General features: G+C 35.4%; 1 protein-coding gene across 2 annotated transcripts in view; it reads right to left on the reverse strand.

The window, feature by feature from the left end:
• LOC591166 (high affinity cAMP-specific and IBMX-insensitive 3',5'-cyclic phosphodiesterase 8B) overlaps window positions 1-13,794 on the reverse strand; it is a 72,261-nt gene that overhangs the window by 32,188 nt on the left and 26,279 nt on the right. For both annotated transcript variants that reach the window (XM_011670944.2, XM_011670945.2), the window contains exons 4-6: window positions 10,306-10,365; window positions 4,446-4,592; window positions 679-898 (exon numbers count right to left, since the gene is read on the reverse strand). In XM_011670944.2, the coding sequence (XP_011669246.2) occupies window positions 679-898; window positions 4,446-4,592; window positions 10,306-10,365 (427 nt within the window). The remainder of the gene's footprint in view (window positions 1-678; window positions 899-4,445; window positions 4,593-10,305; window positions 10,366-13,794) is intronic.

Here is a 13,794-nt window from a genome sequence, read left to right on the forward strand (position 1 = left end):
CCGAACTGTAAATCAATACTACTAATGGGTTTATAATGAATAATGACCAAAACTGTTTTTTCTGTGGGGTACTTTCGAACCAACAAAGGAAAACTAATCTGTCATCCATGGTGGGATATTTGGAAAAAACGTCATATCGTTTGATTATTTTGTCATTTGATTATTTGTAAAGAGCTTTGCTTTTATAATGAAAATTGGAACCCATGAACATCTGGATTGCAATCTTCAATGTGCTTTTGAAATCACTGAAGATCATTGTTTTGGCAGATTTTCATTGCAACTTTGTATAGAAGTTTCAACAAGAAAATTGTGAGTCGCAAACAAATGAAAACCTAGGATATTAATAATTCAGACATAAAACTCCCTGTAGTAAAAACAATAAGTGTATTTAAGCTTTTCTTTCCGTAGTTGGTTTAATTATCATATTTTGACAAAAATTGTTGTAAGGTCACAACATTTTTCGGCACCTGACAATGAGCCAGCAATGCAAATGTAAAAACATGTATTGTAAGTAATCTGGGTGAATTTTCTTGAAGCTAACAACTCGCAAAAATACCTGCGCCCCTGTCATCAATGGAAATATCTTAACATTAAAAACTGGCTAACATTATTGACACATGCTTTAATACAGAGTATTGAAGTGATAATTATTACCAATCAATATTTCTATAGACTCACCTTCCCCTTTTTGAGTTGTGAATAGATGCCGTCGATGAGTTCCACTTTGTTCTTGTCGCATCTCGGCATGTCCTCCATCTCTTGCCCGAGGACTTCATCGTTGCTATAGCCGGAGACCCTCTCGTACGCTGGGTTGACGTACTGGACCGTTCTGTTCTCGCTCGTAATCTGAATGGCATCGGAGCTGTTCTCCAGCGCTGCAAATAACGAGTTGGTGGCCCTAATGTGGAGAAATTGGAAAAGATATTTAAGGGATTGGTTGACCATGGAAACATTGACCCATTGTAATGTTGTTGTTTTTTTTTTATCCATTAATCATAATTGATGATTTAAAGAGTTAATTATCCTCAAGAATCTCAATCATGTTTTTTTTTGTTTTTTTGATCTCCTTAAAAATATTAGAGTAAGAGATTGGTACTCTTTGGGTACTTTCCTTTATGTTGTTGTTGATGTTGTTTCTTTTTTCCATTAGTAAAACTGATCATTTAAAGAGTTTACTTGACCTCATGTATAAATTTCCATTAGATTTCTTTAACAAAATACTTGACCACACTTGTCTCAAACTGCAGCAATAACTGTGAAATAGTGTCAACTAATACAAATCAATACATGTACATCAGGGACCCGTTTCAAAAAGCTTTTTTCAATGACAAATGACAAAAATCAGTATGGAATCTGCAGATAACCAATCAGAAGCAAGGATTTCAATAGCTTATAAAAAAACTGTCAATTGTCACTAATGACAAGTTTTGTGAAATGGGTCATGGGTCCAGGATTCATGGAATCTACCGGTACATCTATTTCCTTTTTGAGTGGCCCAAACCCCATTTTTATTCAAAAAGAGAAACTATAGCTTCACTACATTCAAAGTGTCCTCACAAATCACATTGAGGAGAACATTCTTCTAAATCCTCTAAAATATCAGATTTTCATGAAGGGAACTCTTGTTTCAAATCAACTACAAATTTGATTTAAATGTCCTCCCTAGTCAGAGAAAGAGAAACATTCCTGTCTAACTCTCCGATATCGGATTCTAATGGAGAGAATCTTTGTTTCGAATCAACGTCATATTCGATACAAAATGTGCTCAAAAGTCAGTGAAAGCAACAAAAAAAACATTCCATTTTAACTCTCCAATATCACAATCAAACAGGGAGAACTTTCATTTCACTACGAATATGACGAACAAAGAAAGCGGACAAAATATACAGTTCCTCAGGTAGACAAAGGAACATCCCTTCACTGCTATTATGTAAAAAGGTGAATATGCATGTGACACCTGTTCTACACATTTTTACATAATAGCAGTGAAGGGATGTTCCTTTGCCTACCTGAGGAACTGTATATTTTGTCCGCTTTCTTTGTCACTCATATTCATAGTGTTTGTTTCACTTCACTTCATTTAAAATGTTCAACTACATGTTCGAGTGTATGATATCAGAAGAAAAAAGTCATGAAAATTAGAATTTTTGATTTTTCAGTATGAAAAGAACAATATCATACATTTGTAAACTCAAAAAAGGTCTTTGGTGATTCTATGACCTTTTTCATTCTGTAGGAATCGTATTCAAGCAGAATAACGCACAATAGTCTCATGACAGTGTCTAAAAGGCATGAAATATTGACCACTCAAGAAAATCTGGGGCAAAGATAATTACATCGAAGTGCCAATTCTGTGAGTTTGATCAGTGGAATAATGTAAGTTGATTTATTCATCAAAGCATCCTTCGACCTTTTGATGAAAAGCTCATCATGAAAAAAAAAATGTACAGGCTACATGACCTACTTTATTTATTTATTTTTCTTTCTGATGCTATCTGTTGTTGGTTTACATAACAACCAATCAAGCAAATAACCTATTTCATTGAATAAAATCCTGGAATGTTGATCGTTAGGTGGGTAGGGGTGTGGAAGCTCCTTCCAGGCTTTTAATTTGATTGGATTCCAATGTTTAATGGTACCAATAGGCCCATTTACACAGCCCCAAAAAAACATTTAAAAAAAACATCAGTTTTTTGGGACTTTTGTAAAAACCCACAAGAAATTGTCTGTGTTTGATAATTCTGGTGAGGTTGCGCACAAGCCCCCAATTTCCTAAAAGTATGATGGCAAAATATTGATTATTAGCAAATATTACGGTCATTTTTTCTTTTCAAATTTAAATCTGTCAGTGTTTTATTCACCCCATTTGTTGTGTCAAAATGAGGGCTTCAATTTTCACTCAAAAAAGAAACACAGAGTCTTTTGATTTAAAATTGTGCACATAGTTTCATAAATACATCTTGTTGCTATCGATAAATTTGAGATGAGTTTTTGAGCGCTTGCAAATCCCTGATAGGGGTTTTAACACCAAAGAGCATTGTGTATAACGCAAGCAAAGTGCATAGACAGGGTTTTGAACTATGCTTCAATCCATAAAAGACAAAAACATGTACCTTGTTAAATTGGGTAAATATTAGCTTTAAAAACATGACAATTATAGTAGTTTTCATCCTTTTTTCTTTTTTTCGTAATTGTAAGAGTTTTCACTTGAAATGCAATTACAATGCTAAATTCTCCAAAAGTGAAAAAGCAATCTAATACGCACAAACCATGTTGAAGTATACACCTACAGAGTTTGATAAAAAAATTAATTTCCACTTCTACTCTGAGTCTTTTATAAGCATGCATTTCAGGTGCAGAGTCCTACGGCCTCCCTTCTTATCACCTATCAGCGGCAAGAAACCATGGCAACCGTGAAGTCAACATTGACATAGCTAAATGCTCTACATACTAATCAGTATCTATAGTGCTTTCTACACACTGGAGTAATTAGAATAAGATTATTCTCCTATATCTGCTTGTCTAGTGTACACTTTTGATACCGACTAAAATTGGATGAAGTTAAATATTGTTTTCTTTTTATGCTCGTTAGAATAAAACAAATGGAATGAAATATTTATCACAAAGGGACCCAAAAGCATATCATTTTTCATCTGTAAAAAAATAAGGTCTATCAGTACTACCTAATCAGTACATTAATTCATCCCAAAATGATATTTCTAAAAAGATCAGCTTCTATTAGACAAATGAATCTTCAATGAAAAGGAACATTTTTAATGAACTACTACAATACATGCTTGCTCAATGCTATAGCAAATGATCTTTGATATTTGCTTGATGAAATACATTTTTATAGGTGAGTTTGACATTAATAGCAAGCTCAAATCCATTCCAATCAATCGAAACTCTTAATATACAGCAGGTCACAGAAAAAACAAAACTGAGAATTATCAATGTTTTATCATAACCTAATCACAATTATAATTAATAAATTACACATATTTATAAAGCTTAGATCCTCCTTTTTCATCTGATTCAACTCAAGTGATGCATATGTCACACATGACTGATTAGAAACAATTTGTTGAGAGGGTACCGAAAAGTCATTTGGCAGGCGGTATCTGAATTTCAAAGAGAAAATCACATTTCAAGAAAGTTCATTGTCTGCCCTTTCATATGACTCCTCAATCAGGAAAAATGAGCCAGGAAAAACAAAGTTCTGTTAGTTTAAAGTAATGCTTGTATTTCCATAATTTGATTAAACAAATTCTTTTTCACTGGCTGTCTGCGGTGGCAACAAACAGAGTTGACAAAAGACTTAACTCCGTTTCGTTGACGATTAGCCATGTATCAAGTCTTTCTTTTTCTTTTAATGTTTAAAACATATAACTGGCGCCATACGAGTGCTGTGGATCATCATCATCATCATCATCATCATGACTTACTTGAGTTTAAATTGTGACCTGAATTCCCCGAACTCAATCTGTAAGAGTTCGTTAAGACAAGCGCCAGTGTTTGCGTTCTCTTCGTATCTCCTGTTGAATCCAGCACTGATGAGCGGCATGATGGATGGCTCATCCTTGTCCAACGGACTGAGGAGGGAGAGAAGAAGAGATCAAATTAGACAAAATTAGACAAAAAGATAAGGAAGAAGAGAATGGAGAAGAGAGAAAGAAGGGGAGTGAGAGGAGGAGAAAAGAGAAGAGAGGGCTCATCCTTGTCCAACGGACTGAGGAGGGAAAGAAAAAGAGATAAAAATAGACGAAATAGAAAAGATAAGAGAGAAGAGAAGAGAATATAGAAAAGAGAGAAAGAAGGGGTGTCAGAGAAGGGGAAAGAGAGGAGAGGGGACGCGTAACAGGGAAAGGGGAAAGAACAATGGAAAAAATTGGGAAAAGATGAGTTAGATGGGGGAAGGGATAGAGAAGATATGATGAGAAAATATAGTGGGGAAAAAAGAAGAGTGATTAAAGTAGATATTCATTGATTTCAAAACTAATTTATTTTCATTATTGCAAAGTTGAAACTTTGATTCGACAAAGTTATCAAAATTCAATGTTTGGAAACATTCAAAGTAATGATTATTATAAATTACAAAATGCTTAAATACAGCCCCGGCACAGCACCTGAAGAGCTCTATGTAGTTGACCTAAAACTTGTAGGATGGCCATCTGTTAGCTTACCAGTTTCTAGTGATACATTAGTTCACATATTTGTGAATTTCTTTGAATTTCACCTTTAAGAGAAAAGAAAAGAGAAGAGAAGAGAAGAGAAGAGAAGAGAAGAAAAAAAAAGAAAAGAAAGGAAAGGAGAAAAGACAAGTTAGACGGGGGAAGGATAGAGAAGATATGTGGAGAAAACATAGTTGGGGAAAAGGAGTAGAGGGCTAAGAGAAAAGAGAAGAGAAGAGAGGAGAAGCGAAGAGAAGAGAAGAGAAGAGAAGAGAAGAGAAGAGAAGAGAAGAGAAGAGAAGAGAAAAGAGAAGAGAAGAGAAGAGAAAAGAGAAGAGAAGAGAATAAAAGAAAAGAAATGAAAGGAGAAAAAAAGTGTTAAAAGGGGGAAAGGATAGAGAAGATATGAGGAGAAAATATTGCTGGGGGAAAAGGAGAAGCGGGCAAAGAGAAAAGAGAAGAGCAAAGAAGAAAAGAAATAGAAAGAGAAGAGAAGTAAACCAGATGAGAAAGGGAAGTGAAAATATATCAACGGAAATATACAGGAGAAAAGAAATGCGACAAAAACACACCAAAAATGAAAAACAAGCAGTGAAGATGAATAGAATAGAGATGAAAAAAAAAATGAGGAATGAGTAAGGAGTCTAAAAAAGGAAAGGTAAAGAGAAAATATTAGAGAAAAATAGGGAGAAAAAACTGGGGAAAGGGGATAGAAGAGCAGACAAAGAAGTGTGAGATGGAAGAGAGAAAAATGAGAAGAGGAAAAGACAATAAAAGAAAGGAGAAATATACATGTGAAGGGAGGGAAAAAGAAGAAGTGTAAAAGAACAACAGATAACAGATAAAATGTGGAGAAAACTACAGGGGGAATAGGGGAAAGAGGAGATTTGATCAGATGAGAAACATGGCAGAATCCATGTAAAGATGGAAAAGAATAGATGAAACAAAAAACAAATTATGAAAGAAATTTAAAAAGAAACAGTGAACGAGGTTAAACTGGCTGTACAAACACAAATACCTTATCTATATAAGCTGGCTTACAATAGCAATATCATATTACTTTAATTCACCAGTCCTGCCAGTATGCAATAAAAATTAAAAATGTGTTCTGAAAGAGAGCAGCATGAGCCATATCGACTTCAAGGCCAATATTTATTAATAAAATATCAAATAATAATCATCAATTTCCCTCCATGATGACATGGCCTCTCTCTGCAGATGGAAAGACCTGACATAGTACTTATATAAATACAGTTTACCTCGGTATTATGGCGACACACAAATACAACTATATTGGATAATGATTGGAAAATAATGACGTTGCTTCAAGATGGAGATCTTCAGTATTATCTGTTTATTTGGGAATAAGGTTGAATAAATTATGACATATATCAACAGCAATGATCTTTTAATCCATTGCATACTATCAGATGGCTTCTGTATTAAAGCCTATGAGAATGAGATAATTCAGCAGTCAATAGGCTATACTCTGGAGATGACTATTATATATGGATATGAAAAATAATATTACATGTAGTTTACCAACCCTGTTTAAGCCATTCAACGTTGTTTTCCCATGACACCCCAAAAAACACTGCTGTGGCAAGATAAAACTCTATTTTATGTATACAATGGCACATGGGGTAGAAAGAACAAAATATCTGCCCCTTGGGTTTACTACCATGTACTCTCTTAAAAAAAGAGTGAATTTTCACTCTATTTTCACTTTCTTGGGAGTGACGTCCGTGATCACTTGTTTAGGAGTGAAAATCGATTGATTTTAGAGTGCTCTCTAAGAAGAAAAGAGTGAATGTTCACTCTATTTTCACTACATTTTCACTCTCCAGAGGAGTGACGTCCGTGATCACTCGATTTTTTTTAGAGAGTATGTCTAGATAGAGGCATATGAGCAAACCTGTGAATCTGTCGATTATATAAAGCAGAGGGTATAGTTTTTGAGGTTCTTTAATTTATTGAATCATAGGCTTTGCTAATATTTAGACATACTTCAAATAACATATGGGGTATTCATTTTTTACTCCTGAAAACTCAAGAGAAGTTAATGAATAAAGCAGAGCATTTAGCTAAAACAATTTATGATACCACCACCTGATATCAGCTTAAAATAAATGATAATTTAAAGAAATTTCACACAAGTGTCTGTCAATCAAATTATCATAAGCTTGAGCAATATGCCATCATCATGATTTTGCAAACATCTTTTCTGTAACCATAAAAATATATCAAGCAAACATCTTGCCTTCAATTCTATCCAATAACACATCAATAATACATCAATATACAATGACAGAGGCATCAAGCACGTTATTGCAAGTCATGTTGTCCTGTCTATAATGCAGACGGGCATCGATATTGGAAACGAGCCGTGAAAATTGACATGTAAAAAGAAGCCTCGCGTGTGAAGATCCATAGCTCCTTTCATCTGCCCTTCATCATTTATTGATCCTACCAGCAAATCACTCAGCAAAGATTGACAGTTTAATTAGACGCTCCCTCAACAATTTTCTACCTTGTCATTTTAAAAACAGATTTGAAAAGCCATTGGAGACCTATCATCTCTAAAAAGTAATATTTCCTCCTGATCGGAACCTATTGTAGACTTAAAATGTGTGATTTTGTGAGAAAGTCATGACATTGCTTTCGTTTTATTAACTTTTCTTGCATTAATTCCCTATACGATTTGCACGAGTCCATTTCAAAAGGTGAATATTTCTGTACAAATATCCAAAAATCAATCATTTTGTGTTACTAAAATTTTGAACAAGGAAAAAAAACACAACTGTTTATCTTATCATATCATGTAATATCATATGTACGTTTGAAAAGAGGTGAGAGTCAAAAAGGGATTACAAGCAAACTAAGCAAAGACAAGAAACTAAAAATAGTTTGTGCTGTCTTTTCATAACTCAATATATGCTTGTCTGGAGGGGAGCCACCAAATGTTTTTCCCTTTTCATTCAATTGCATATATTGATTTGATTGTTCTTGTTTTGTATGCATATTAAACACAAGCTTTCCATTCCATTAAACAACTTTCAATCTTACTCCCTTATTGAATCAACTTTCATCCCCCCCCCCCCATCCCCTCTTCTCCTCTCCTTCTCTCTCTCCCTCTCTCCCTCTCTCTCTCTCTCTCTCTTTCTCCTTTCTCCCTATTTCGTTTACCTTCTTTCTCTTTCATTTTCTCTCTCCTCTCTTTCTACTCCCTCCACCTCTCCCTCCCCCCCCCCTCTCTCTCTCTCTCTCTCTCTCTCTCTCTCTCTCTCTCTCTCTCTCTCTTCCTCCCTTCTCCCCTATTTCTTTTTACCTTCTTTCTCTTTTATACATTTCCCCTCTCTCCTCTCTTTCTACTCGCTCTCTCTTTCTCACCTTCCATCTCTTTCTACTTTTCCCTCTGAGTTTAAAATTGTTTTACATTAAAAATTGACAAAGAAATTCTGACGCACGTACATGCTAATTAAAGCCCCCATATCAGCCTGCGCATGCCCTCATTTATGTGCCTCATTTCAGAATTATACAGTTACATGGTTCCCTAAATCTCAACAAAACAAAAAAGTCATTATTCAATTACTCCCACTGTGATCTGTCCAACGGGAGCTAAGTAAATCTCCAATCCCTCATGTGTGATCCACATTTTATTATTCCATAAATGCATGTTTAAGGTCTTGTTGCCAGCGGCCACAGGCAAAGCAAATTGTACTGTCATGGAAACCGCATTGTGCGTGGTAGGCAGACATCCATAATTCTGGCCATTTTGTGAAAAAAGATAACCCAATCTCATTAGTTTGTTAACTTTCCTGACCAAATAAGCAAGAGGCAAATACGTGTTCAAACGTCTATTCAAACAGGTACTTTTTATAATTACAAATCATGCCATTCAGATGATAATTATTGCAGCTCGGCTTCAGAGCAGCACTGTGCTTGTGAAACTTTGAACGACCCAATAAAGGCGGTGTTTGCATTCACATCAAATGTCGTGCTAATGACATGCATAGTTTAGACATGGCACTTAATGGTACTGTGTCTCACTATTCATCCCTACATCCTGCATACTCCATTTTACAATGCAAATCGTGTCCAATTTCTACCTTGAATTCTCTATTATTAAAGCGTAAATTTTCCGGTAACATGGATGGCATTTGAAATATAGGTCAGGTTGACATGTATGGTAGAATATATCAATAAAAACACAACACCAAATATTTAATTAAAAATTTAGCCAGCTAGATATCCAATCTGTATGGAGAAACATCATTCGGCAACTTGTATAACACTTTTCAATGAAATTTAAAAAATCAATTTCAATACAGAAACAAAATTGTATAAATATTTATTGCATAACTGACATAACAGGCATGAGGAAAGGGAAAAAGGGGGGGGGGGGTAAGAGCATTAAGCAGATGTTGTCACTCTATAGGATACAACATTGATTATAATTTCATTGGAGGGCTACTCCCCCTTCTCCTACCCCCCCCCCCTATCAATAACTGAAGCTCCTATAATAAAAGAAACTTGAATACACTCATGAATTTGAGTTTGGATATGCATGTACTGAAGGATGATAATCACAGATGTCAAAAGAAAGGCAACTTGAAAAACCGCTCAGCAAGAAATAATTTACAGAAAATATCATCGGCCGAGAACCACCGCCCATATTTATGAAACCTTACTTAGAAGCCTAATTGTCAACTCACTATGTAGAAACTATAGCCTATAGATGACAACTAACTTAGTAAGGCTTTATGAATATAGGCCCTGATGGTCATTTACTCACCAACAGTATACCTTTTCAAAATGAATAAATCTTTGTTCATTATTTGGTGCATGTACGTTCCCTAGGCAGAGGGTTATTTTACTATCATTTAGCTGAAATAATGTATAAAGGTGAGCTTTGATAACATGTAAAAATGAAAGTGAATTTTGATTTCACACTTTTTTACTAAAACAATGAACAAAGATCTGTTCCTATTGAAAAGATGACAAATACCTTGGCACAGAATGAGCATTTTTTGACTCTCAGCAAACAATACACAACAAAAAAGATTTTACATACACCATGCAAAGGGTGGGACTACATGTAGAAGAATACTTTATCCTGCGTTTGAATACTTACTTATGTTTTGTTACAGCGACGATGATTGTATTTTCACTTGGCTTGGTTGCTCTTATCGACCTGAAAGGGAAAGGAAAGATATGTGATAAAATAAATAAGGCATTCAACAGGTTAAAATTAAGATGCGTTCAATGTGCTCATTGATTTGAACCTCAATGATAAAACTGTATAGGATACAGTCAAACCTGTCTATAGTGTCTGCCCAAGGGAAACACACAAAATGGTCTTTGAAGACAGGTTCCTTTAGTACATTTTTCAATGAGAAACCACTTTCAAGGGAAACAAAAAATGCGGTCTTTGTAGACAGGTGTTCACTATTAAAAGCAGGTTTGACTATTAACTTTAAAAGAATCCTTAACTATATTTGAAAATCAAACTGAATTAATGAGTAGCATTAGTCAGCTGACTTGCAGAGTGAAAAGTGAAAAGTCAATTTCTTCACCCAGTAAATATTACCAAATTCTATTACTAAATCAATAAACAAACAAAAGCCAAAAAACAAGTCACTATGAAATAAATTTCTCAAATTCAATTCAGGACTAATTTACTTGATTTTGTTCATTAATTTTGCTCAACAGTTATAGTAAATTGTACATAATACATAATAATATATTATGTTGACACTTGGAGCTCCACAGATCAGTGGAATAATTCAGACAGTTTTAACTAAATTTGCTTGAATCAATTTGCGCCTCAAAATCTAACAACTAAATGCTGTGGTAAATAAGAAGTGTTTCATCTATCTTTACCACAAACAAAGTGAACATTCTATGCATTTGAGCGTGAAGAGTTTATCTTCTTTAGACGTGAATACCATCTTCCCTTCAAGTTTACACAGGCCTATATAACAACCTTTCCACAAAGGTCATAAGGATTCTCTGTGTGCGTCATCCCTGTAATACCCATCAAGCTCTAGAAGCTCTCTCCGAAAGCTTCACATCTCATTTAGATAGCAACTAGTATAGTGCAGTCTTATTCACTGGTATTAATGTAGCTCGACAACGATCACATTGTTTGGAGTGTAAATGCTCCATACAAAGTGTGAATAAAGTTGATGTTGGCAGACCGCCTTGTGTACTATTAGTTGACCAAAGCAAGCAGAGGGTTAAAGGGATCGTTTAACAATGTTAAATTTGAGATACACGGCCCTACGTGTTATCAGTGTCTGTGATATGGTGTAATATTGAAGCCCTAAAAAAAAACTGCGCTTCAAAATGATCAAGAAGTGCCTCAAAAAAGTGAAAATCTTTGAGTGACCGGTTTTACCATACTCATTTTCCTCAATAGACTGTAGTGTTATGAAAACCGTCAGGCATACGGTTTTCAAAATTGGTAATTCCAATCATAAATATCTTGATAATAAAACAGGCGATCGGCTTGTAAAAGTCATAGGGTTCCTGACTGACCTATAGGTTTATATCATTGCATCATGAGCTAAATCCAGAATTTTATTTCAGAATCTGAGACAAAGTTACCGGATCCCTTTAAACTATGGACATGACAGCAGCTTCTCATCTCATTTAGATAGCAACTAGTATAGTGCAGTCTTATTCACTGGTAATGTAGCTCGACAATGATCACATTGTATCGAGTGTAAATGCTCCATACAAAGTGTGACAAAGGTTGACTATGGCAATTCAGGTTTTGTTCCATTAGTTGTCTAAATCAGGCAAGGAGTTAAACTATGGACATTATGGCAGTAGACACATCGTATGATAATACAACATATGCAATATTGTATCGAGTGTTAATGCTGCATACAAAGTGTGTCTGTGAATAAAGTTGATGTTGGCAGTCCACGTTTTGTTACATAAGTTGAACAAAGCAAGCAAGGAGATAAACTATAGACACGACAGCAGCTTCTTATGATTATAAGACATATGCTCTCGTGATAAAACATTGTTTTTGAGTTAACGCTCCTTACAAAGTGTGCATATGACAATGTTGGAGTATGGAAATTCACCTTTTGTCACGATAGTTGACTAAAGCAGGCAAAGAGTTAAACTATTTACATGACAGCAGCTTCTTACGATTATACAACATATAGATGCTCTAGTGATAAAACCTTGTTTTTAGTGTAAACGCTCCTTACAAAGTGTGCTTGTTAATAAAGTTCATGTCAGCAGTCCACCTTGTGTACCATTAGTTTACCAAAGTAGGCAGAGAGTTAAACTATTGACATGACAGTGGCTTCTTATGATTATAAATATGACATAGCTTCAGGGAAAAAAAATACTTCAAAAATTTAGGGGGCTACTTTTCAAGCTTGCTTGCATGAAAAATAACACTCTTTAAATCGTTTTGCATTGAACTCTTGCAAATTTGGGGGGGCTCTTTTTGGCATTTCGGGGGCTAATTCGCCCCGAGCCCCCATGTATTTTTTTCACTGCATAGCTTTGGTGTCAATAGGCCTGTTAACTCATTTTATGCATACTTTTTTTAATGAAGGTTTTTCTCACAACTAAAATTCTTGCCAGAGGCTTGATGGCATAGCAATAATTAACAGATGCATACGATTCCATATATGCCATTATTCTTAGCACAAATGAAATTGCTCGTTAGCAGGGGTCAAGGAGAGAAATATACATAAATTAAACACACTGGATAACAGGTCTATTGCTCCATAATTGATTTGTACCACAAGTATAATCAATAATTTCAACCACGGACCAACTCTATAGGCTACCTAGCACTGACCTGATCCTATAATAGGCTTTTAACCAGGAATTTGAAAATGGGTCAACTGATTGGGTGTCCAACAACAGGCTTTCCAATAAATGAAATTATATTAAGGGTTAAAGGGCATCTTCCACATAAAATTGGGCATTATTCTGATGCCGAGATGCCATCTGGGTATAAGCTTGGCCTAAATCTAATCTACAACCTAATTGCACCACTGCCCTATATATCTGATTAGATAAAGCCTGAAGAAAATTTATTTGGAGCGAAGTGCGTTCATTTGAAAAGAATTATGAAATGATCAATTAAGAGCAAGAGAGGTATTAACCCATATAGAAGAAGAAACCGTTTCCGGCCTTCTGGCCCTCAACAGATGAACTTTCATGACTGAGGAATACAGTGAGATTCAACAAAGGTTGTGTTTATCGACCAGATTTTTGGCTAGAATCAGGTTTCTCAAACGTCTTTCAGGCAAATTTGGAAGGTGATAAATGCAAAGCCTTTTTCAAACGTCTTTAGATATGGGCATATCTAAAGACGCAAAAAGGTGTGTTTTGAATGTGACATACAGCCAGAATCACGTTTTTGAGAGATCGATAAACGCAAAGCTGTTTTGAACCTCACATACAAATTGGACCACCCAGGTGTTGTGTACAAGCATGTGTGTGAAGTTGACCTCCAAGAAACTGTCTGCTTCCCGGGTCAAAACAGCTGGGCAGACACAAGGCCTTTATTTTGAATCGTGAAGGGACGATAAGAGCGACATCCCGCAAATCACGATCGTATAGTGGGGTTCGATAGTGGGGTTGT

This window comes from Strongylocentrotus purpuratus, unplaced genomic scaffold, assembly GCF_000002235.5.
Source record: "Strongylocentrotus purpuratus isolate Spur 01 unplaced genomic scaffold, Spur_5.0 spur5_scaffold_9, whole genome shotgun sequence".
Lineage (NCBI taxonomy): Eukaryota > Metazoa > Echinodermata > Echinoidea > Camarodonta > Strongylocentrotidae > Strongylocentrotus > Strongylocentrotus purpuratus.